Source organism: Hyaena hyaena, unplaced genomic scaffold (genome assembly GCF_003009895.1).
Source record: "Hyaena hyaena isolate Hyena2069 unplaced genomic scaffold, ASM300989v1 scaffold_84, whole genome shotgun sequence".
In the NCBI taxonomy this organism is placed as follows: domain Eukaryota; kingdom Metazoa; phylum Chordata; class Mammalia; order Carnivora; family Hyaenidae; genus Hyaena; species Hyaena hyaena.
This window is the reverse complement of record NW_024080716.1, coordinates 278,230-304,717: the sequence shown is the minus strand read 5'-3', so window position 1 is coordinate 304,717 and position 26,488 is coordinate 278,230. Positions and strand designations below refer to the sequence as shown.

General features: G+C 46.0%; 1 protein-coding gene across 1 annotated transcript in view; it reads left to right on the top strand.

The window, feature by feature from the left end:
* The window catches only part of MASP1 (mannan binding lectin serine peptidase 1), a 42,607-nt gene that overhangs the window by 1,720 nt on the left and 14,399 nt on the right, over positions 1-26,488 (top strand). The window contains exons 2-6 of the mRNA XM_039234187.1: positions 18,123-18,300; positions 20,346-20,477; positions 22,594-22,790; positions 24,301-24,448; positions 25,812-25,930. Of these exons, the coding sequence (XP_039090118.1) occupies positions 18,123-18,300; positions 20,346-20,477; positions 22,594-22,790; positions 24,301-24,448; positions 25,812-25,930 (774 nt within the window). The remainder of the gene's footprint in view (positions 1-18,122; positions 18,301-20,345; positions 20,478-22,593; positions 22,791-24,300; positions 24,449-25,811; positions 25,931-26,488) is intronic.

Below are 26,488 nucleotides of genomic sequence, written 5' to 3'. Positions count from 1 at the left end.
GACTATGAGAATTTAAAGATACAAAAGATCTGGTCCCTCAGAGAGACATGAGCCTAGAAAAGTAGCCATTGCATAAGATGGAAAAGCATAATGACGATAAAAGATTGACAGATCTAGAATGAGAAGAGGTAGGTCTGGTTGCTCTAGGAGATGATGTGGGTTGGCAATCTCGACTGACATATAGTTTCCCTAAATTCATTAAAAATGGAGCCAACTTCTCAGAGTCATGGTGATCCAGCTAGCTGTATTGAGCCGGGCTTGAAGTGTTCATCACCCTCAATTAAAATTTCTGACAAATACATGAGTTATGTCTTCCAGGATATAATCTAGTCTCTGCCAGAGATAGGCTCCAGGAGAAGATGCGTGATGGGTCGGGAACATTAGGCTAGTAGACTCCTCCAGTCCATGCCTCCAACTAATGCCAGTCATAAAACCATGGCATTCTCAAATATTTGGATTAGGAAGTGGTCTTAACCAGAAGGAAAATGACCAAACATCGGCTTAATACAGCAGTAAGGTCCATGGATTTAAACAAGGATAGATGTGAACTTCCTAACTGCTTTCTTCTTATTTTCAAACATGTCAACCCTCTAGATATTTGTTTCCAGTGATGGGGAAAACCTTGCCTTTGCTAGTAGCTGAGGCCTTAAGATGGTGGAAATTACAGAATTTTTTTCCTTTAGCTCTAACAATGACTTACTTTCATTACCCACCCCCTTCCTCCACCCGGAGAATTGACTCTCAATTCATATACACTGAGCAATCATTTCTCACAAGTTTTCCTCTTGTTCAGACAGATGCCAAGCTTGACCTTGTTAGGACTCCTTTATGGAGATAATAAACACACAGCAGAAGATTTAACTCATTCCTTTGTCCCAAATACATGGAGTCTCCTGGCAAGGCAGATGAAGGAGCTGACATCAGCTGCATTTTGTAATGGGAACAAAACGACAGGGCACTTTTCCAGTCCAACAATAGAACCCGAAGACCTCTTCTGACACTGAATTAAGGACCCTAGAGTACTCTACCCAAAGCTTGGCCTTTCTAGCTGGAGAATACTTGGGAAACTGATTGATAGTTTCTATCGGGGACAGTGAGACACCTTCATGAAAGGCCAGGCAGATGGAGGTAGGTCTTCTGGAAGGGCAGGATGGTCCTGGATGCTTGCCTGGGATCCAGGAAATGCCTGGTTTAGTCCCCAGTCTGCCACTAACTTCCGAATGAAAGAAATCTTATAGTACTCTCTCTGCTCCAAAATAAGATTGTGACCTATAGGCATAGCAAAGAAGCAGTCTGCTACCTGAAGTGCCCCACATTCCTTGCGTCCGCGGTTCAGACACCTTTTCTCAATTTGAAAAGGGATTAACATAGTGGGCAGGGAGGGCAGATGTATCTCTCTGCTTGTGCTGACTGCCTCCCGGGATGCCATCCTGGGCATCGGCATTCGCCTCCCTACAGAGGTTCCATAGGCCAGGGGATCTGAGCAGGCCTCCCCTAGCAGGACATTGCACCCATCGTGCTGATGTAGCAACAGGCTCTATGCCCCTGCCCACAGCCACCTGGCGGAGTTCCTCTCTGGAGTCATGAACTCCCAGAATGTCAAGTTGCCACGGCCCTCAGGAGACTCCTCTAATCCCCCATTGCTGTTGGTATTATGGTTTTTCGAATGTTTCCTCCCCGTGGAAGTGTTCTTCGAACAAATCTTCTGGTAGGCCCGATGTAGAAAACAGAAGAGTGGCTGGTGGGTAGAAGGTGGTTCTAAAGTTCGCTCAGTTCACTCATCCCCCTGGGTCACCCTGAAGGTCAAGATTTATAGCTTGAATACTGTGTTAGTCCCCACCAGACAGAAGAGGGGCCTGGGAGCTCAGAATTCAGCCACAGGCTAGGACTCTGGCCTCTGAACTTTCAAACCCAGAAATCTTTCACATACAGTTGAAATCCATTTACTTTTTCTAACTGCCCCCCTCCCTCTGCCCCCTAGAAGAGGTGCCTTTCCTGGCTATGAATGAGAGGGAAGCTCCTTCCCTTGCCTCCGAATAAAGCAGGAGTAGCCATGTCCCTCCTGGGTAAGTCAACACTCCTCTCCAAAATTCTGTTTTCTCATCTGTTCCATGATGGGGTCACATGAGATGATCCCTAAAGTCCCTTAAATTCCTGGACTCCAACCCTAATGCTCCTCGCCAGAACTTTCCAGATGACCCCACCAAACCCTCATTATCCTAGTTAGGATAATGCCAGAAAATGGTAATAACATGTTACAACATCCACTTCTCCAAGTTCCGTGGCCATAAGCATTCCAATGAGAGCCTACTGTCCGCTGGGGATGTCATTTAGAGAAAACTTGTAAACACACCATGCCGCCACTGTCCTTTCCCAAGCAACTTTAAATATCACTGATTTCCATTTGACGGGATATTATCCCCTATTCTGAGGCTTTTTCACTCCGTGACTGAATTCCCCTGGCAGGCCTGGGAGTAGATTTAAAGCACCCACCGGCGCACAGGGACCCTTTGGCCCAGCCTAAGCTTCCAGACAGACTGCCCTTCCTGCCCAGGCCCATCGGATGACAGTAATGGGAGTGTTGACTCCATACTTCAGTGGCTTGAAGAAGAGCAGGACCCCAAGGCTGTGGTCTGGATGCTCTCATTTTATGAAAATTCCTCTCCGGCCTGAGTTCCCGCAGTCCTGGGTCTTCGAGGCGTGTGCACATCTGCACGACAGCATCTGCTTCCTTGGAATGTGGCTGCAATTTGTGGATTCCCGCGGCGCACAGATGAGGCATATGAGTCACAGCTGGTTAGCACTGCAGGCGCGGGGCACAGCACGGTCGCTGGCTGCAGTAGAGTCAGAAGGGTGCGACTCTTGGGGTCATTCTCTACTCACTAACATTGAGCTAGTGAACATTTCTAGAGGGGACTCTCCTTCCTCCTCTCTCAAACATAAGGAACTGAAACAGATGGTGTCCAAAGCCACCTCAGCCCTGATATTCTATGCATCTAAGACCTCAGGAATCATGGTTCAACTCCATGACCAGAGGAGCATGACCAAAACCCAGAGAAGGCCCATTCATTGGCCAGGGCCACGCTGGGACCAGAATTTATATCTCAAGACCCTCAGTCTTTTCTTCTTAAAAAAAAAAAAAAAAAATTTAAATGACAGTGAAGTCCCACCTTGTGGGTGCTTAGGTTTTTAACATAATGTAAATGTAAATAAGTGTTGTGAAGGCAAACATTGGCTCTAGTCAAACCTGTTCAGTCTCTGCAGTATAATAGAGCACAGAAGAGCCCTTTTTTCCCAGGCATACAACAAATTAGTTCCTTTGGTTGGGCATCAAATGAAGTGGTGACTTGTGCCTAGAAAGGGACCCTGGAGCCGTAGTCACTGAAAGAGGTCCAGAGAAACCAGAACCCCCAAGGGAACACCAGAGTCACACACCCTATCTTCAAGTTCACTTCACGACATCTGTTCACTGGAAAAACAGACAATAACAACCTACATTTGGTTTCTATTCTCTCTTTTTCTCATTGAGTACATATAGCTCAATTGGCATCTGTCAGATGCTTCTGTGACGTGACACCACGGCTCTCCTGTTAACCCTCTGTCCTTGATGCACTCAGTCTTTCCTCCATTCTTCTCACTGTTAGCACCTCCGTTCCAATTCTCATTCCTCTCACCTCTCTATTGCAGTTGCTAGCTTTGTTTTTTTTTTAATGTTTTATTTATTTCTGAGACAGAGAGAGACAGCGTGAGCAGGGGAGGGTCAGAGAGAGAGAGGGAGACACAGAGTCTGAAACAGGCTCCAGGCTCTGAGCTGTCAGCACAGAGCCCGACGCGGGGCTCGAACCCATGAACCGTGAGATCATGACCTGAGCTGAAGTCAGACACTTAACCGGCTGAGCCACCCCGGGAACCCCTGCAGTTGCTTCCTAAACGTCTACCAGCTGTCAGTTTTTCCCCATCCAGTCCACCCTCTGTGTGTGTCTGGAGACATCTTCTTAAAACATCGCTTTGATGGTGACCCTCTCCAATCCTTCAGAGGCTCCCCATGGTCTACGGAATAAAGTCCAAGAATCCCACTGAAATCCTACCGTAAGCTGGACACTGCACCAAAGACAAGGTGCACGAAGATGAGTGAGACAGTATCTGCCCTCCAGGAATTTCTAATTTCATAGTGTGTCATGAGACAAATATCTACTTAATCTAGCAAAGCCGTGCAAAGTAACACAAAGGGTGTGAGGCAGTATACAAGTCGGGGAGCAGTCACTTCTCGGTGTTCAGGAAAGGCTGGGAAAGTTTGCGATTAGTGTTGAGGGTAAATAGGAATTCACAGCACAACTGCCTAAGCTTCTCGATCTCCCGCTTTTATCATTAGTACAATAACAAAAAAGAAGTGTGTCATGACAGAGTACTTTCCTGGAAGCTTGTGGGAGGGTTTCAGTGAAATGATGGCTGTAAGTGGAACTCATACTGCAAGAGGCAAGCGTGCTCAGTGGTTCCAAGATCAGGCTTTAGAGTCCGTCAGATGTGGGCTAGGTCCTGCCTCCACCCACCTCTTACTGTAAAATGGGGGGTGATATAATGCCTATCTCATGGGCTTATTGTAAATGCCAAACGAGGCAAATTTTTAAAAATGATATATGTCCAACATGTAAGTAATTCACTCAGTAATACTATTATAGTGGTAATGATGGCAATAGCGTGCACGATAAAGTGCCTGCTGGTATCGCCGATGTTCATCCCCATGAACATCGCGATTCTCACCTACTCTCACCGTGCCGCTAACGGGCTGCCCATGACCTTGCTCATGCCACTCGGTTTCTTCAGGCAATTTATGGAACAGTATTTTGAAAGGACCGATCAGATGTGAGAGGTCATTTCTCCTGTGGGTTTTCTTTTAGTCACACACTTGTGGCAGTTTCTAATTTGTTGCCGCATTTGATTCTGGGGGGAAGAGCAGGAATTATTACACCTAATGTACAGAAAAAGAAATAGCACACAGAACCCGAGTGGGTTTGTCCAGTCTTTATAGCAAGCCAGTTCCCAGCTCCCAGGCTGCTTACCCCCAAGTCATAATTTTGTCGCTCCATTTAGTCCTTCTCTGTTAGGACAGGTTTTGTCTTAGAAGAGACCTTGGTGTATTTCCTGGCCATGTGTTACTCCTAAGGCAACACTGCCCGTCAGGGTAATTTACTAAAATAGAAGGACCTTCAGGGTCCTTGTGTTGTCTAGAATTTGCTAAAGAACTTTCTCTTTTATCCTTACTTTGAGATGACACCTATTTTACAAAAATCTCAGGAAATGGAGACTGAGCTGTGAGGGATGAGTGCTTGATTTATCTGTTTGTGGTACACAAGCCCTAACAGTGAACTCCGGGTCGTTCCACTAGACCACCAGCACTGAACTTCAGGGTGCATGTCTAGGTTTGTTTCCAGCAGCGAGCACAGTCTTGGGCAGAGCAGGAAAAGGCATGGGCGTCCCATTAGTGAGCCTAAGAAAAGGGGCCTGGTCTAAAAGTCAGCCCCTGACTCCCACTGAGATGCTGGACAAGTGAGCTCCCTGCTCTGGGCCTCAGTTTCCCCATCTGCCCAGTGAGGGAAGCAGACTTGCAGGCGTACCCAAGCCCTCCCAGTTCTGACGGCCTATAGCTCTCAGTCCAGTGCTCCCTTCCCCAGGCCTCATAGGGTCAGTCTGCATCCTGCTGTGGAATTGCGAGATAAGTCCCTCCCATGGCCCTGCTCCAAGCCTGAATCCCCTGACCCCCGGGCTCCTAATTTCTGTGCAGTGCTCTGTGTTTACTCAGAACATGCCCTCGACCTTCAGGCTGTGGCTGACCCCAGCTACCGCAGCGGCTCTGCTAATTCTCTGGGAGTGGACAGGCGGCCGCGGCCCCGAAGGAAACGAGAAAAGGAGGGATGTTTCTCATGAATGTCAGTGGTAGTCCCTCGGGGGATTCCTCCACTCCTGAGATAGCAGGTTCCAACGCTGGGGACACAGAAGTCAGAAAGCGGAGATGAGCTTCAGAAAAGTGTGACAAACTCTCATTTTATGCAGGAAGTGCCAACAGCACAGGCTCTGGGGGATGGAAGACAGAAGGAAGGTCCCAGTGCTGGGGTGGAGCACACAGGCAAGCTGAGAGGAGTGGGAAGTGGGGGTGCTCTGGGGTGCCGGGGCACCTGGTGCACGAATCTGTATGCCTGTGCGTACGCAGGCTGCTCTCCTATCCAACTGGGAAAGAGCAGAGCTTGAATCTACTTCGGTGTGCTCATAGAGGGGAAAGGTAGGGCATGGAAGTTATTCATTGTTTCGGTAAATATTATTGAATGCTTACTAGTTACTAGAGCTTGGGGTATGGCAAGAATTAAAACATACTGAAATCCCTGCCGGCAGGGTGCGCATATTGCACTGGGGGAAACAGCTAATACACACTAAACAAAATCCATAGATACATTATACGGTGCATAGTAAGGTGACAGGCAAAGAAATGCAATAGGGAATGATAAAGAGGGATCAGGTGAGGCAGGGTGAGGGTTGCGATGTAAGCATGTTGATCAGGAGGCGTCTGGGGGGCTCAGTCGGTTAAATGTCTGACTCTTGATTTCGCCTCAGGTCACTATCTCAGGGTTCGTGAGTTTGGGCCCTGCATCGGGTTCACAGTGCACAGCCTGCTGGGGATCCTCTGTCTCCCTCTCTCTCTGCCCCTCCCCCACTCATTCACACTCTCTCTCTCTCTCTCTCTCTCTCTTCCTCTCAAAAGTAAATAACTAAACATTTTTTTAAAAATAAAAAATAAAAATAAGTAAACATGTTGATCACGGCAGTCCTCGCTGACAGGGTGGCATTTGAGCAAAGACTTGAAGAAGCTGAGAACGTTAGCCATGCGGCTTGCTGGGGGAAAGCTTTCCAAACAGAGGGGACAGCCAGTGCGCAGACCCTGAGGTGAGCGGGTGGCTGGTATGTCTGAAGAACAGCAAGGAAAGCAGTGTGACGGAGCAGGAAGTAACAGAATGAGGAATGGAGACAGACAGGGGCAAGTAGGGAGCTTGGAAGGGTGGCCAGGTCACCAGGCGGCTGGGAAGTAAGGTCCCTGCACGGTGCCGACAGCAATGACAGACTTCACAAGCCGCTTCCGTGCCAATGCTTCATGACCTCTCGCCTCCTAGAGGGCAGTATTAATATGCTGTCCCCACCTTAGATGTTTGTGAACGAGGAGGCCTGATGACAGCAATGTGCTTAGAAATGACTAGCAAGTGGCTGTGGACTGGGGGTAAGCGGGGAGGGCGGGGAGAAGAGCCGCTCAGTATTCCCACACCACTCACCATTCAGGTGTGTTACACGCTCCTCACCTCGAGGGCACAGATAGTAGTTAAATGCTGAAAATAGGAGGTGATGAGTTTTTGTACAATTTCTCTTGAATTTAACTGAATTAACTGTACCTTGATGAACCCCAGGCTTTCATGATGGCGGTGTTTAACAAGGGGTGGCAAAACCTTTGAAAAGCTGGCGCTTATAAACGGGTGGCAGCCGGCTCCGCCACACTGCGGCCTGGGGAGGTTAGAGTGACACACGGCACGGGTGGCAGAGTGGCAATCAGGACCCAGGTCCCTTGGTCCTGTTCCAGCGATCTGTAGGAGCTTTCCCCTGAAGATCGGAGGACGTTCTTTTGGGCTGAGGCTGGACAGGGTCCTGGGCAGGAGCAGAGGAACTTGCCGGCTCGCACATTCCTGTGGCCCCTTCACTGCCCTCCGCACCTAAGCCCCGCTCACCTCCCGGCCTGACTGTGCCGTGCCTTGAGCCAGGCTGCCTCCGCTGCGGAACACGCCGCTGTGTTTTCTTGCCCTTGGACTGTTATTCCGGCTCCAAACAGTTTGAGGCCCAGCCCATCCCCCCATCCCTCCCTTTCCCCCCCCCCCCCAGTCCCTGAGGGGATTTGCATGTGAATGAGCCTGGCTCTGAAGTTCCAGAAGGCAAGGGGTGGGGAGTCTTTCACAAGCCGGAGAGAGTGAATCCTTCCTGGCCCTCCTGCCCGGCCCCAGTTCCCAGACTCTCCCGCCTACCCCTCTGGGCCCTGCTCCCCCTGGGACAGTGGGCATTGCCAGTTTCCCACCTGCGGGACGCCCCGCTTCCCAGGCCCTTGGAGACCCCTCCCTGCCAGCCCTCTTTTTCTCCCCATGCTCCTGCTGCCTGGAGACCATCCCCTTTTCTGTCCAGAGCCCCTCTTGCAAAAGGGCAATCCATCCTGGGAGCAGTGGGAGACTTGGACTCCGAGGACCCGCCAGCTCTGGCTCAGGCCCCCACACTGTTAATGGTGTCTGGCATTTGCACGGATACAATACCTTCTTAGGGGCTCACCCGGCTCTTTTAGGAGCTTTTTACTGTGATGAACACATAAGTAAGAATATCATACTACGACAATTGGACACACACCTTCCATTATCAGGCCACGTAGTTTTGAACAGGTTACTTCACCTCTCTGAGCCTCACTTTCCCCATCTAAGAAAGACAAGAGATGAACTTGGTAGGCTTTCAGAGCCTTTCTATCTCTGACCTTCTGGGGCTCTCTGATTCCAGTTACTGGACCCAGGCTAGAAGTCAGGACGTCAGGATTTTGTCTCAGGTCTGCTACTTCCCTTGGGGACCCATGTCACCTCTCTGGGTTCAGAATCACAATGTCTGTCTGGCATTTGTTGCAGGACAGATATCAGAAGCAAATATAATAAAGAAGGTGAAAATACCTGTCAGCTGGAAAGTTCCACACAGAGGAGGAAAATGACTACTAGTAGTGCTATTATTATTATTATTATTACTTTACAGCCAAATATCTTGGCTGAAACCCAAGCATCAACCTCCAGCCCCTCTCGGATGAAGCCAACTTGAGTATTATACCCACCAGCTGTGCTATTTTACTTCCATGGCTTTCAAGAGCTTCCAGAATGCAATACACAAAACGCACTCATGCGGACACACACCTCCTTTTTTCCCCTAGTCCCAGGCTCTTGTCTGGAATCCAGTACCTGTAATTTGCTCTTTCTCATGGTCTTTAACTGAAATCCGGGCAAGTGTGTAAAGTAGAAGATTGGGCTGTTGAGCCCTGGCCCAGTCCCTGGAGGCAATAGACTTACTAAGAGAATGACTTCAGGGGCACAGAGCACTCTCTTGAGAGTCAGAAGTCCTAGCCCAGGGCTGCAAGTGAATGGCTGACCTAAATTCACACATCTAGACAATCCTTTGTTTTTTGTTTTGTTTTTAATATAATTTATTGTCCAATTGGCTAACATACAGCGTGTAAAGCGTGCTCTTGGTTTTGGGGGTAGATTCCCATGGTTCATCGCTTACATACAACACCCAGTGCTCATCCCAACAAGTGTCCTCCTCAAGGTCCATTTTCCCTCTCCCCCACCACCCCATCAACCCTCAGTTTGTTCTCTGTATTTAAGAGTCTCTTATGGTTTGCCTCCCTCCCTCTCTGTAACTATTTTTCCCCCTCCCTTTCCCCCAAGCAATCCCTTGAAACACAGGGAAGTGAGGAGATTCCTAGACTTATATTCTCTTGTGGGATGGAAGCTTTTAGAGATCCCTCACATTCCTCTGTGAAATCAGTATAATATCCTCTGTCTCTCAGTCACCTCCCGGGATTGCCAGGAGGAGCCTTGAATGCAGAGGGCCAAAGGAACTTAAGACAGATGCCATCTGCCAAATGAAGTGGCCAGGCTATGAGGGGTCTCAAGGCTCCCCTCCTGCTCCATCGGCCTGGGCCCTGGGGTCCTCACAAGAAACGAAGTCTGTGCTGATGGCTTCAGTGAAATCAGGAATGAAGGTGTGGAACCTGGACACCAGAGGGGATCCAGGGACAGTTCCAGCCTCTTCCTCTTCAAGCAGTGAAATTACCCATGCTCACCTAGCAGGGGATGCAGAAGAGGGACGTCTTGGACGACCAGGTCTCAGCAATCTTGTTCTTCTCACTGATGCACTGAGCACTGACTAGATTCCAGGTATCCCTCTAGGTGTTTTACACGTATCAACTCAGGTCAGGTTCACAACAGTTCTGTGACATTAACACTATTGCTGTCACCATTTCACAGATGAGGAAACCTGTATACACAATGCATCCGTTTCCCAGGGCTGCCAGACTAGGTGGCTTATAACAAGAATGTATTGTCTCACAGCTCTGGGGGCTTCAAGCCTGAAATCAAGGTGTTAGCAAGGCATGCTTCCTCTGACGGCTCTTGGGAAGAATCCTTCCTTGCCCTTTCTAGCTTTTTGGTGGTTGTTTGCAATTCCTAGCATTCCCAGGCGTGTGGCAGCATGTCTTCAATCTCAGCCTCTGCCTTCATACTTGGCTCTATGTGTGTCTCTGTGAATGAATGTCCCTCTTATAAAGATACCAGTCTTTGAATTAAGGGTCGACCCTAAGCCAGTATGATGTCATCTTACCTTGATTACATCTGCAAAGACCCACTTCCAGATAAGGTCAAATAAAATCCAAGGGTTGAGACTTGAATATATCTTATGGGCAGGACACAATTCACCTACAACACAGAGAGTTTAAATTATTTTCCCAGCATTTAGTAACTGGTGAAGACTCATGTACAACTCACATAAAGGTGAGGTCCCACATGATCCAGTGTCAGAAAGCAATTGCTTTAAAAAAAATAAAAATTTGGTGGCATCTGGGTGGCTCAATTGGCTAAGCGTCCAACTCTTGATTTCGGCTCAGGTCATAATCTCATTGTTCATGGGATCAAGCCCCACATCCAGCTTTGCACTGACAGTGCAGAACCTGCTGGGTTTCTGTCTCCTTCTCTCTTCCCCTCCCTTGCTACAGCTCTCGCTTTCTCTCTCTCTCAAACTAATAAACATATATATACAGAGAAATTTAAAAATTCAAAACAATTCACAATTCAATTCACTTTCTTAAGAAACCAAACCAAAGCAGAGATGTTTTTACTGCAGTCTTGCATGCCCACTCCCTCCCCCACCTCGCTTTCTCTCTCTCAATCTGTCTCTCTCTTTCTCCCTTCTATTTCTTCCCCCAGCCTTCATGAACTCCACACCAAAGAGCTTTTCTGTCTCCCCTCCTCCACCCACTTGCATGCCATCCACTGACTCCCCCTTGGACTTCATGGTTACAAAAATCATTTTCCAAAGAGAGACCTTCCTTGGCATGCACTGTCCTATGTGAATTTTAGTTATTCTGAGTTTCTTGATTAGTTTATCAGAGTTCTATTTCTTACCATATTATTTGTGTGGAATTAAAGCAAAGATCCTTATCTCTTTTTCAGCTCTGTTGGGACCCAAGTGCTAGAAGAAAAGGTTAGGAGGTGACAGAGTGATGAGGAATCACCATACCAGAGACTCAAGTGGTTATGAGAGATGGAGGGATTGCAAACCAACCCTGAGATTCCAGGCTGGGTTAGTTGTCCCTCTTGTTTTTCCCCTGTTTGTTGACCTAAACCAATTTTATGCCACCAGCAGAAATGAGAAGGAAGTAGCTTTGGGCCCAGGTTTCTTTTTAAAATACTTTTAAAATATAGAAACAGAGAAAAAAGAAAAATTACCTGTAGTTCAACTAGCCATTCTTTTTTTTTTTTCTTCTTTTTTATTTCTAGGAGAGAGAGAGAGAGCGTGAGCAGGGGAGGGTCAGAGAGAGAGGGAGTCACAGACTGAAACAGGCTCCAGGCTCTGAGCTGGCAGTCAGCACAGAGCCCGACGCGGGGCTCGAACCCACGAACCGCGAGATCATGACCTAAGCGAAAGTCGGACGCTTAACCGACTAAGCCACCCAGGCGCCCCTTAACTAGCCATTCTTAACAGGCTACTCTAATTCCTTCTCCTTTTTATTTTCAATGCATATCTTCAACATATGCATTGTTGTAATTGCACCATGTGTGTATTTAATATGCTTAATATAACCTACTAAGAAAGTTTCCAGATCATTGCAAATTCTCCATTAATGTGATAACTAATGTCTAATATTTACTAAGTTAAGGCTCATTTAACTGTTTCCCCTAGAATTGGATATTTATATTTTTTTAAGTTTTCTATTAATATACATGACTGCTATAAACATCTTTGTTCACAAAAGTTTTTGCCACACTTAGGATATCTTCCCCTAAGTTTTATTCCCAGATAGGAGGCCAAGCGAGAAGTTCCTGTCAAGGATAATCCAAACAGCCTGATCTGTCTTGGAAGGCAGTGACTTTCTCATCTTTGCAACTGATCTCAAAAAAGTGGCATGAATTTTTGATAAGGGTGTGTAGGGAGATAAGAAGTGAGGCCAAGTAGTTTTCAAGACCCCAAGAACCCATGAGATTGTAATTCTTCAAGTATCAGTTCATAATTGTCACTCTTTCCCTTTGTGCCAAATTGCTTCCTACCCCCCATATCTATTCCTGTGCAACAAACTACTCTACAACTTAGTAGCTAAAACAATATCCATTTTACTTGGTCAGATCCTATGGTCAGAACTCTGGGCTAGGCTCACAGCATGGTCTTTTGCTGGATTTGCCTGAAGTCATTTGAGTAGTTCTAGTTATTTAGAGGCTTAACTGAAGCTGGAAGGCCCAAGATGACCTCATTCACCTATCTGGCCGCTGGTGATAGTGGTCAGCTGACTAGTCCAGAGACTTCAATTGGGACAATTCATCTCTGGCCTGTGTCACCTTCTTTTCTCCAGTAGGCATGACAGGGCTTCCTCATGTGGAGGCCTCTGGACAAAAGTCTCACATGGGAAAGACTACAAGGCCCCCTGATGCCTCAAAGAGCCACAGGGCCCCTTGGAAGTGGCACACCAGCTTCACATATCACATGCCTTTTGTCAAAGCAAGCCACAAGACTTATGCACTGAAGACCTACTTCTTCCAGAAGTTCCTTGCCATATACAGCTAGAAACACATACTGACACTTTCACTGTTGTCGAGAGATGTCCTTAGCAGATCCACAAGTGTGCTGTGTACACTTTTCTGCCTTCTACATTGCCACAGGCAGGTTGTGCCAATCTTCTCACCACTACATGACCCAGGTTGTCTTTGTCAAGCCTCCTGTGGCGGGTTGCCCACTGCTTTCTAGCCTCCACTTGCTAGCCAATCCCAAAACCCAAGCCAAGGGTCCTGTTTGTTATAGCACTGTATGTCTGATGCTGGTACCTGTAGCAGCCAGACTTCAATGAGGAAAGCAGAGGGAGAAATTGCTCCATGAGCCGTGAGATGTAAGAGCCATTTTGGGCATGAGAAATCACAAGACTAGAGGAGGAGAAGCTGGGGAAGTGGAAGTGGGACTGGGGAGCTGGAGAACCACAATCACTGATCAGCGCTCCTGAAAAACCTGACATGGATGGAGATGTTGGCATCTGCAGGTGAATGTGAGAATCCAAGACCATCTAGGAAGCCAAAGTGGGGCTGTGAAGAGGGGCACATGAGAACAAGTCTGTGAGAAGCTGTTGACTCTGGGCAACCAGCACCTCTGTGGACCCACCTGCAAGCATCTGGTGGTAGGTGTGGGCCACTGTTGGTCATCAGAGCCAGGAGTTGGAAAGAAGTGCTGGATGCAGAGTGGAAGAGAGTGAGGGCAAGTTGGAACCCACTGGGCACATCTACATCTGTCCATCGCTGTAGCGGATCACAAATCAGCCTTCAGAGAGTAAGGACTATTGTGTTCTAAACTCACACAAGCTTCTCTCTTGACCCACTCTATCTGGGAGCTATACAGAAAAGGAGATTCTAATAGTTCTCAGATTAACTAAATCGACAGCAGAATAATCCAGCACACTTCCTGAATATCTGCCTAAATTAACTCTGAAAAGCTCTTCAAAAGCCTGGGTAGAGACAATGTCAGAGAAGCTCCAAGATGTCACTCAGGAACAACGACAAGCAGAGCCTTGAGGTCTTTGGGTCTGTAGGTCAGCGTTTGTTTGTTTGCCTCAAGACTTCAAGGGGCAGGAGGTTATTGTCTAGGAAATCCGGATGCTATATTTGGGGGTCTGAAGCCACCCCTCGCTAGATAATGACATGGCCTGATTCATTTAAATGATCCGGGCTTCAAAGTTTTCATCTATAAAATGATAACAACCACTCCTGAGCTGCCTTCTCCATGCACTGCTCTGAGGACTGGTGGATAGCTATCAATATATCTGTTAAACTCTGGTGAGATACTTTACAGACATGTGGAGATCAGCCATAGCTATCCTCCCCTAGAAACTGGGCCAGCCTGTCTGCTGGCCTGACTTCGTTTTACCAAGGTTTGTGCTGTTTCTCCTAAGTTGAAAATTCATAGAAAACAGACCCTGGCTTCTCTTCCTTAGATCTCTCTTCCCAGCTCCCTGTGCTCAACACAACCCCTTTCCTATGGCAGGTAGTTATGGGAAGGGAGGGACTGTTGAGACTCTGAATACCCCCAGGACTTTGCTAGCCCCTCAACTCTATCTGTTATTTCTACCTCGTTAATTCCTATTCATCTTTCTGGTCTCAGTTCAAAGAACATTCTACTCTTCCTAAATGTTTTATGATTCCCCTCAGCTGGATGGAATTTTTTCCCTTCTTTAAACCCCTGGGGCTTCCTGTCTTTCATTGCAATAGCTATGCCCTGACAATTCCCGAACACATACCCATTTGAGTACTTATCTTACTCTCTTAACTAAATTTCACATTCCCAGGGACAGGGGACTTGCTCATTAAGCTCATGCAACAAATAAGTAATTTTTGGCAGCCTCCACATTACAGTCCAGACAGAACTTGGTATATAAATATTTTTTGAATTGAGTTGAAAGAAAACAAATTGAGGACATGCATCCATGTGTTGGTGCCCTAAATAACAATAGCCTGAAAGGATATGGTTACCACAATAAGAAATAGAAAAATGAAGAGTCTGTGATCCCCAGCCAGATGGTCCTCTATTATTATGAATTTTGTGTCTTCATTTGATAAGGTACTTCCCTCCATCATGTTATTATGATGGCCCTAGAAATGGAACAGTCCGAACAGAAGCCAGAGCTCAATCTTTTGCTTGTACTCAAAGGTAAATGATTTTTGTAGAATTTTATAATTCTTAGCAGAGGCTGCAAATATTAACCAAGGTCAGTGACCCCTCTGTTTAGGTTATGGCTGGAGCTGTCACTGAGCCACATCCTCTCTGGGAGACAGTCCATGCACCCAAGATAAAGTTTCAAGAGACCCTTGAGCCAGAAAAGTTGTTTGGCAAAGTGCCTGTGTCTTGTGTCATGTACTCTCTGGGCTGGTGGTCCAGGTCCTTTCTCCAGGGTCAGAATAGTTCCAAAAGCAAAAGTGCTATCAGGAAATGCTCATGGTTATCTGTCTACTCCTGAGCAAGTCCCTGGCCCTCTCTGGACCTCAGGTTCCTCTAGAAGGAGGGGGATTGAAATAACTCTTAAAGGTCCTTCTCTCCCAGCTCTGATATTCCAGAACTCTGTTCTGAGCTGCAGGCTGAATTCCCAAGCTTCCAGGGCCTTCTGTCCCCTGCTCCCAAAGATATAGATAGCTGAGATTTTCCCATGGGCCTCAGCCAGAACATGCTTACCTGTTGTCTGGAATAGGGTGGCTCTGCACATGATGATTGTTTATCTGCCATCATGAAAGCGTCCTTTATCCTGGAATTTATAAGGGAGTTTATTGTCACAGGACTTCATCATGTCTCCCCCTGATCCAAGTTATCCCCGGTGGATTTCACTTGAAAGTGTCCTTGCTCCAGGCACTATAGAATTCAAGAGACTTTGGGGATACCAAAGTACAGGCAGGAAGCTGCTGAATCTGGAAGTGTTAATACTCAAGTCATGACTATTCATTAAGTTACTGACTTTGTATTGCATGATTATAGACCACAAACAAGTTCAAGTTCATCAAGTTCTTCAGCAGAAAGCAATTGGTGTATTGAAAGTTCTGCTCACCATCCTCTATTTGCCCTATTGAATGTGTGGGTATGATGACTTGTTAGAACACTGTGTCAGAATGAGTAGAGAACTTATAGCTCAGCTAGTTCAAACCCCTGTTTTATCAGGTGGATAACAGAGTAGAGAGGAGGCAGCCATATGACAGTTTATGGCAGAGTCAGGAATAGAGCTCAAGACCTTTAACTGCCAGGTCAGTACATCTTATATTATCAATATTAGAACTCAGAGTTAGAGGTTACCAAGGCAGTGCACTCTAGTTCATGCCTTTCGTAGGCCTTCACTCTGGTTTCGATTTTACAACATATTTCAGTTAATAAAGTGATTTTAAAAAGACACAGAGGAAAACGCTACATAAAGGAGACCTAAGAACTGCAAAGGCATTATACTCTGGGGATGTTCAATTCAGGGCATGCAACATTAAGCAACTCAACATCCCCAAGATGATTGGCATTCAAAATAGTGTCCTTGGATCACCAAAAAAGGGTTAGCATGTTTCACCTAAGAAAGCAGGGGTTTGTATAAAGCACTTTGTAAAAAAATTACCCTAATAATAATAATGGCCACTATTATTAATCTGGTAAAACTTCAGCTATCCAGAAAACTCAGATAACCAAAATAACAAACCAGCCCTGGTGGTCAAGGAAGTGACTGTGTGCAGATAGGTACATTCTACAGTAATAAGGCTGGTGTGAGGTTGGCTAGTATCTGCAGAGAAGAGGAATAAACAGCAAAGCCATGATCTCATCTTCTGTTTACACTTCAATTCCCAAAGTTAGTGATTAATTGTCCTTGTGTTTTGTTGCCAGGGCAAATTGTTTTTCTTTAAAACTCCCACTTATCTTAAATAAATAAATCATTAGTTCCAAAACAGAAGTGTCAAATGTCAAGATACTTCTGACATACTAAGCTAATGAACAAAACAATGAATGCGTTAGAGGCTACTAGAGATAGGCAGAGCCTTTGAGAACTTTCCCTTAATGACTTTGAAAGGCATCAGAATCATTCCTGGTAAGAGATTTTCTCACGCATCTTGGCTAAAATGTCAATCTAGAGATTGCAAACACAAATACAACCCAAAAGAACCCAGCTAGTGTAGATGATAGAGTGGTAGGTAGGCCAAGTATGCATAGCCAAATAAATACACCAACCAGCTACCATATTGTACAAATTGTACAAATAAATACACCAACCAGCTACCAAACTCACACAAAATCAGCTTTAGGCGCCCAATTTAGGATCTCCACTTGGGTCTCTGAATTTACACAGGGCCCCTGGCTCCTCCAAGGAAGGGAATTCTTTTAGCAAATAGGTAATTTTTGCATCTGAGTCTTAACACAAAAACAAATGTTTCAGGGATGCTTCCAGTCATTTCTGAATTATTAAGACTACCTACTACATATAGTTCTAATTATATAATTTCCCGGCTCAAAAGTGTCCAGTGTCTTTCCTTTACTCCGAATTAAGAGCCACATAGTGTTCTTATGGTATTCCAAGTCAGTCATAAACCTCGTTTCAACCTATCCTACGGCTTTATATTCCCCCACAGACTCCCTGGCTTCTTGTTCTCAGAAAGAGCCTTACACTTTAGTTCTTGATAACAAACATTTGTTGGGTTTGTTATCTGTAAAGGAAACAAAGTCTTGGTCTCCTGCAGTTTCCATTCTGATGGGATCTTTCATCTCCTTCTGAGTGCCAGTGGGCTTCCAGTGTCTGCGTTCCCGGTAAAGCACTTGTCACACCGTAAAATAGCTTTGTCTGTGTTTTCATTGATCTGAATACCAGCTCCTCATGCACAGCTCCCATGCTTTACGCAGCGACAGGCACACACCGAATGCTCAATGAATGACTTGGAGTTCGTTTCTCTTTGGAAATGTGGTCAGTTTCTGTTGCATATGGAATCCATCTGTGAGGTCATCTAACTCTCAGTTTAATATTGAGTTATTTTCAACAGATAAGCTGGTTTTTTGTCGATGGGATGACAAATGTCAAGCTACTTCTGATGGATCTAAACAAAGGAATGAAGCAGTGACTATATAGCCACATGGACTTAACCTGCACTGTGTCTTTCCTCAAGCCCCAGCGTCCCGAATCCCCTTTCTCCGGGTTTCCCAGGCTGCCTGGTCTACTCATGGGCAGCTGTTCCTGCTTTTCTATTAAAGACCAGCAGAGAAGCTAATTTGCTTGTTAGCTACTCATCTTGTTCCCTTCCTCTTTGATCCCAAAGGTAGAAACCGAAGACCAGGTGCTGGCAACCTTCTGTGGTAGGGAGACCACAGACACAGAGCAGACCCCCGGGCAGGAAGTCGTGTTCTCCCCTGGCTCCTTCATGTCCATCACATTCCGATCAGATTTCTCCAATGAGGAGCGATTCACAGGTTTTGATGCCCACTACATGGCTGTAGGTAAGCTGGAGAAATGGGTGGTTCACCCCAGGTCTCCCCTTCTCTCTAAAGATTAAAGTACCTTGTGCTCGCTTCTTTACAATGAACACCCATACAGTCACCATAGTGATTCTGCCATTAACGTCTTCCTGCATTTGCTCTATCACGTATCTACCCATCTATCCATTCTTCATCTAGCCATCAATCCATTCTTTTTGATGAATTTCAAAGTAAGTTGCCAACAGATAGTGGTACACTTTTTCCTAAATACTTCTCCATGCATATCATTTTGCTGAAGTTCAATATCTATTCACAATTTTCTTTCTTTTAATGTAAAATTGACATTAAATGAAATGCACAAGCCTTCTGTCCACTAGTTTGGTTTTGAAAATTTTATATTGTATGTAACCCAAACTGCTAACAAGATATCAAACTTTATCATTAACCCAGAAAGTTCCCTTATGCTCCTTCTCAACCACACTCTGATCCCATCTCCGTTAGAGGTAACAACTGTCCCAATTTTTTTTCCACTATACATGAGTTTTGCTTCTCCTTAAACTTCATATAAATGAATATATACAAACTATAATTTGGAAGTGAAAATTCTTTTAGTCAGCATAAAGTTCTTGAGTTTCAATCATGTTGTAATGCAACTGTAACTTGGTCCTTTCCTGGCAGTCATTTTCCACTGTATGACTATAATGCAATCTGTTTATCCAGTCTTCCATTGATAGACACCTCCACTCTATCCATTTTTTGGCTCTCACTAATAAAGTTTCTATGAACTCTTGTACAACTCCTTTTTTAAAAAAATTTATTTCTGAGAGAGAGAGAGAGACAGCATGAGCAGGGGAGGGCCAAAGAGAGAGGGAGACACAGAATCTGAAGCAGGATCCAGGCTCTGAGCTGTCAGCACAGAGCCCGACGTGGGGCTCGAATCCACGACCTGTGAGATCATGACCTGAGCCGAAGTCGGACACTCAACCGACTGAGCCTCTCAGGCGCTTGTACAACTCCTCTTGTAAACATATGTTTTCACGTCTATTGGGTAAATATATAGGAGCAGAATAGTCAGGTCATAGGGCCAGTATATGTTTTGTTTTATAAGAAATTATCAGACCTTTTCCAAAGTGTTTTTGCACCATTTTATATTCCTTCACCAATGTACAAGAGTTTGACGTCAGTTTTTAATTTTCAAAATTTAAAATTCTGATTGGGTATGTAGTGGTACCTCATTATGGTTCTGATTTACATTTCCCTGGTGACTCGTGATGTTCAGCATCTTTTCATGTGCTTGTTGGCCATTCCTTTATCTTTTAGGGGGAAATGTATGATCAATTTTTTTAAATGTTTATTTATTTATTTTGAGAGGAAAAGAGTGTATGAGTGGTGTAGGGGCAGAGAGAGAGGAGAGAGAGAATCCTAAGCAGGCTCCAAGCTGACAGCATGAAGCCCAATGTGGATCTTGATGTCATGAGCATGAGATCATGACCTGAGCTGAAATCAAGGGTTGGACGCTTAACTGACTGAGCAACACAGGAGCCCTTGTATGATCAAATTTTTAAATTGGTTTGAGAACATGCATTTATTTAATGTTTACATTTCTACTGCCCAGGGAAGTAGGACATAGAGAGCGGGGGGGTTGCATGGACTAGAAATAAAGAGTGGATTCTGGAGCCACCCCACCTGGGTGTGAGTTCCGACTTCACCACCTATCATCTCTATGACTTGGAATAAGTCCTTTAAAGGCCCCAAATGTCTGTTTCATCATCTCTGGAATGGGGATGGTAAGAGTTCCACTTGCTGTTATCACAACTGTTAGAGGGCAGTGGCACCCATAAGAGTTAGCTTGCCTGGCCTTGAACCTGGCTTTCCATAGTCTTGGGTAAGTTGCTTCCCTTCTCTGAGTTCCAGTTTCCTCATTTGTAAAGGGAGACAATGGCTACTTTTGGGCTTTATGTGAGGCTAACCCAAGGAGTGACCCATACTATGAGCTCTATAAATGTTGGCTGTTGTCTTCATCGTCACACATGGGTTGACTGCCAGAGTTTCTACCTGCCCTGCAGATGTGGATGAGTGTACTGGGCGCGAGGACGAGGAGCTGTCCTGTGACCACTACTGCCATAACTACATCGGCGGCTACTATTGCTCCTGCCGTTTTGGCTACCTCCTCCACACAGACAACAGGACCTGCCGAGGTGGGGCCCGAGGATGACTCCATTATATCACCATTTTGTGCCACGTGTCTCAATAAGATTAGGGGAAGTTCAGAGGAGGGACGGGTATGGAGTAGAAACAAGTAAAAATGAAGCCGGAGAGCTCTGTCTCAGATACCACATGCACGAAGATGCTGGAATGCCCACCAGCCAGGAGGTCTGTCTTCAGGTTCTCAAACAACCACATTTATGAAGCCTCTAGGCCATCTTTCTTCCTGGACAGCAGGGACTTCTGCTCTCCTATTGTAGGTAACTGGCCTGGCCAAATTATGGGAAAAGCTGGGTTTCCCAGTCCTTTCTCTCACAGCCATACACCCGGCCTCACCCAGTAATTCCTTTCCCTCTTCACTCCCATGGCCTCACAAGTTCCTCTGTGATGGAGAGAACCTCATTCCAAAGAAAAGATGAGGAAGGAGAGAGGCAAAGACGGAGATGGTGAGAAAATGCCCATTCCTTCTATCTCTGTTTTCGTGTACTTATCAACACACCCACCCCACTGTCACCTCCAAACAGGACAAGGATAGAGAAATAAGACTTCAGCCACCTTCCATGAGGGCCTCCCTGACTAGTGGGGTTATCAGCACAGAAGCAAATGGTGGGCTCAGCACAACTGACCTAAGTCTGCACAGTCTAGTGAGGAGACATGTCCCAGAGATCGTGGCCCTTGGCAGAGTGGGAAGAAGAAGGAAAAGGAGGGTGCTCCAGGCAAAGAGAACAAATGTTCAGAGGCCTGATAGAACTCGGCATGTTTGGGGCATTTCCAGCAGATTAGTATGGCTGTGGGTAAGGATCTGTGTTTTAAGAGAGTCACTTGAAAGCTTCGTGGGGGATCATTGGAGGAGAACAAGGCTGGAAGCAAGCCTTCTTTCCCTTCCTCCTTTAAAAACTTCTACTAGCTTCTGAATAAAACCCCCATATGATCCATCACTATAAAGCAGGAACATGTAGAAGTTTTCTTAAAGAGGACTATATTTTCCTTGGTTTTGTTTCAGTGGGTATTTATTGAGTATCTACTACATACTAAGTCCAGTGGGGGCTAAGAATGAGTAAAGCTTCTCATTTTCTCCTCTGTCTCCATGAAACTTTTAAAACGTTATCTTCCTAATTTCTCCTACCCATGAAATTTTAATACCACAGATAATACTGTATATATGTTTATATACTGTATGTCCATGTGTGTGTTATGCATAAAAAGAGTAACCCCACCAAAAAAAAAAAAAATTAGCCCCCATGGGAACAATGTCACTGCCCAGAGAGTGCTTGGGGTAAGAAATGAAAAGAGATGGAAATTCAAGAGGCCTCATCCTAACCATGCTCTGCAGCTGACAGCTATAAGACTTCAGGTTAGCCATGTCCCCTCTCTGGGCCACAGTTTTCTCATTTTAAAATGAGCAGGATAAATAAGGGCTTAGAAAGGATTGACATCCCAGATCTAGGATGGATCAGCCCAAGGACAAAGGTTCAGTGGCAAATAAAGGGCATTGACAGAGCTAAGCCATGGCCAGGATCCCAGGACACTGGGTCCTTGGTTGCAGCTACAGTGGCATACATAGCAGAATCCCTGAGCTCAGGGAACTTACAGTCTAGTGGGGGCAAGAAAATCCACCAAAAAATATATTGCATAATGTCTAACAGTGGTCAGCAGCATGAGGAGAAACAGAACAAGGGCCAGAGAGTGAGGGTATGTATGAATCCTGTGTTGGATGAGGGGTCAGGAAAGGCTTTGAACAGAGACCTAATGGAGTTCTGGACTGAGGGGAGAACAGGGCATAGGAGGTCTAGAGGTCTCCCCCAACCACTCTATCTCAAAACCTTTCCTTCTCAGGCCCCTTCTGCCCCCCACCAATACCAGAGAAGCTGATGAGAAGGCTTATAACACTCACTGCCTTTGAATCTTGACTCTGAAAATTACTAGATGTGTGACCTTGGATAAATCACTTCTCCCTGAATTTCAATTTACCCATCCATAAAATGGGGATAATGATGCCTTCCCATTGCTTCTCAGGACCAGTGGGAATATCATACAGTAACAGATAAGAAAGGAGTTGCTGTGGCCACGGTTGTGGTGTGCCACTTTGCTCTGGTGTGTTTCCCACAGTGGAGTGCAGTGACAACCTCTTTACCCAGAGGACGGGCGTGATCACCAGCCCCGACTTTCCCAACCCTTATCCTAAGAGCTCGGAATGTTTCTACACAATAGAGCTAGAGGAAGGTTTCATGGTCAGCCTCCAGTTCGAGGACATTTTTGACATTGAGGATCATCCGGAGGTGCCCTGCCCCTATGACTACATCAAGGTAAGCCTACAATGGACATTTGCGTGGCTGTGCTGGGAAATCTTGGCTGAATTGGGAAAATTGATATTCTTGGTCTCCTAGTTTCTCCCAGGATAGAAGACCAAGCAGCTTGCTTCCCAAAAATTACTTAAATTAATATCTACCAGCTTCATCAGACCCAACCTCAGGACCTTCCCTGATCCAACACTAGCTCCTTGGCCACCTGAAAAATCCCTTTTGCCATGTCACATGACATCACCGGGAAGTAACACCAGAGGTGAAGGTCACAGGGACCATCTTAAAAATCTGCTAACCATATACGGTATCTGAGGAGCTATGCTATAAACCTTCTCCAGGCACTTAACCTCATGGGGCTTCACTTTATCCTCCATTCACAATAAGGTGACAAGATAGAGATATCACCCAGGATTGTGAAAGTCACCAGATGAAGGCTCAGGAGTCCTGGTCCTCAGAGATGGAAGAAAACAGAGTTTAGAGGCACAGGAAGGACCCAAGCCTGGTAGTCAGGAAATCTACATCAGCCAATAGTGCCTACTTCCTTCTCTCCATTGCCATTGACTCCATCCCAGCCAAAACTCTGTTATCTCCTGGTCCATGGCAAGGCTTCTAGCTATTTTTCTTGCTTCCATCCTTGCCCTACACAGTCTGTTCTCCATGGCATCAAGGCTGGTCTTTATAAAAGCCAGATTCGATCATGATTGCTCTTGGAAGTAAACATAAATTCCTCAATACAATGTGATGCTTACCTGCTTTTCCAACCTCATGCCACTCCCCTTCCAGCCACTCTGGCCTCCTACCTGTTCTTAATGCTGGGCTCTTTCCCACCTTTGGCCTTGACCTTCACATGTACTGTTTTCTCGGCCTGGAAAGTATTCTTCCCTCTTCCTCAAGTGACAGTCTTCTACTCATTCTCCATGTCTCAAATCCAATGTCACCTCTTCAAAGAAGCCTTCCCTGACCACCTATTTAAAGTTCTGTCTATAAATAAATAAATAAATAAATAAATAAATAAATAAATAAAATTGTTATCTATTACGCAAATAATGAATTATATAAGTTACATAGACTTTACTACGTACGTAATAAATATATAGCATATATTTATATTATATATCATCCTGCTTATCCTTTATAATTATTTTGATTATTATTTATTGTTAGTGCTCCCTCCTCTCCATCCTCAACTAGACTGCAGATTCTTTGAGAGCAGAGGCCTTTTCTATCCTATGCACCTAGACAGGGCTCTATCTCTTTCTGAGCCATAGTATGTTTATCTTTGAGCAGAAGATTATTAGCCTGCTTTGTCCACTACCAAGTCCATTGTGATACGTAAATGAAAGAGAGAGGATATGGAACCATTTGGTGAATGGGAACAGCCACTAAAAACATGAGTGAATACTATGGGTTCACATGGAGGTTTCCAGAAAACCAGGGTTCAGTATAGGGATGGTCCCAGCAACTGCCACCACTGTTCAGATGTGACCTTTTTGCTCTATCTTGCCCCTCACAGATTAAAGCTGGTCCAAAAGTTTTGGGGCCCTTCTGTGGAGAGAGAGCCCCAGAACCCATCAATACCCAGAGCCACAGCGTCCAGATCCTGTTCCGCAGCGACAACTCGGGCGAGAACCGGGGCTGGAGGCTCTCATACAGGGCGACAGGTAATACAGCCTCTCCCCACGTGGGTCACACTTAGTCACCATGCTCAACCCTCATGGGACAGTGGCTGAGAGATGAGAGATGAGGGGATACAGGCCTGGGACCCCCCTGGCGATGTGGCAGGACCCCCAGCTCCCCTACAAAGGAGCGTGGGGCCAGGTACCTTCTCTCTCCTGACTCAGTTTCCCATCCATAAAATGAAAGCAAGGGCAGTGATGATGATGGAATTAGACTAGACGTAGTTTTCAAACTTGCTGCACTTCAGAATCACATAAAGAGATTTTAAAAACAATAACAATAAACAAACAAACAAAAACCCCTTATTTCCTGAACTCTACTCTTTCACACTGATTCATTGGGCCTGGAGAGAACCCTTCCAGCTCAGCCCTCTCCACATCTGGGGCAGGAATTTGAATGTGGGCCTTTAGCTCAAAGTGTTTCCTCATGGTCATTTGTCTCCTGTGGCCCCCAGACTGGCAGCATCCACAGGCCTCACCCCTTAGTACCCCAAGGCAGCCAGTCCTGGCCCAAAGCCTGATAGAGGCATATGCCCCAGGGGTCTGCATAAGCCGAGGAAAAAGAGGGTATTGGACGTGCCTGATCCACCTCACAGATGTGATATCCTAGCCTTGCCTGCATTATCACATTGATGCCTGGTTCGGTGCGGGGGTGGGGGTGGGGGTGGGGAGGTGGGGGAGTGGGAATGGAGACTGTAATAACAGAGAGTTTGTCAAGGAGAAAATGTCAGAGAGGACCCAGGCCTGGAAATCTTGTCCAGTTTAGGCTTTGGAAGGGTGGACTCAGAAACATATGGTCACGGTCTCTCTCTAACACTCTGAAGAATGGTCTTCGGGAGAAAGAGCGATTAAGTCATCCTGAGTTGTCCGAAAGAACAAACTCTGCCCAAGGAGTGCAAATTCTAAGCATATAAATTTCAATTGAATAGGAAAACACTGTTGCGTTCATCAGAGGAGTCGAGTAGGAAAGGTACAGGTTTGGGAGGTATTAAGCTCCCTGTCACTGTAGGAATGCAAATAGATGTTTGACGTCTACCGTGGAAGATGTTGTAAAGGAGGCCTCGGTCAAGGGTTCCACTCAATGACATTTAACATCCTTCCCACCCTGTGTTGTGAAGAAATCATTTGACTAACCACCTCATTTTACAGATGAGGAAATAGAAGTCCAATTTGGAAAGTGACCTGCTCAAGGTTCCAGAATAAGTCTTTAGAGCCTAGTAGGTACCGACCCCCAACATCTAGTTCTGTGGGTGTCCCCCGCACCATACCTTGCACTCTAGGGGCTGGCTGCCTGCTGTAGACTTTTCCTTGTTTTCTCACCCACCGCCTTGTCATTGCTTCCCACCAGGGAATGAGTGCCCAGACCTACAGCCTCCTGTCCATGGGAAAATCGAGCCCTTGCAAGACAAGTATTCCTTCAAAGACCAAGTGCTCGTCAGCTGTGACACAGGCTACAAAGTGCTAAAGGTACAGGGTCCTGCTGGGAGAGGAAGGGCCACCAGGCCAGAGAAAGCCCTTGTACCTCCCAGGGCAGATGGGCTTCCAGAGCTTGTCATGGGCCCTCCACGGTATTTACTAACTTCCAGCATGTTTCAGAAAGAAATTCTAGCCCTTTGAAAATCCAAAGCATGCATCTCAGACTGTTACTTCTAGAAACAGCACAAAAGTCACTTATCAGAGCTTGGGCTGGTTTGAATTTCAAAAACAAATCAAGATCCATTCAGCCCTACAATCAGGACAAACACCCTTAACGAAGTTCATCGGTCAGACTGACTGGGGGAAACTGGGACAGGAAGCAGAGCTTTTAGAGGTGGCACATTGCTCACTCTCCTAGGAATCTCCTGGCTAACTTAAAAAAAAAAAATCACCTTCTAGGCCTCGACGGAGATAAATTAAAGAGGACTCTCTGGGGCCGGGCCAATGATTGGTTTTTCTGTTATGTTACCCAGGTGAGCCCGGCGTGAGCCAAGCTAGAGGAGCTCTCAAGGAATGGGTCTCCACGTGGGGTCCCCATCTCAGCATCAC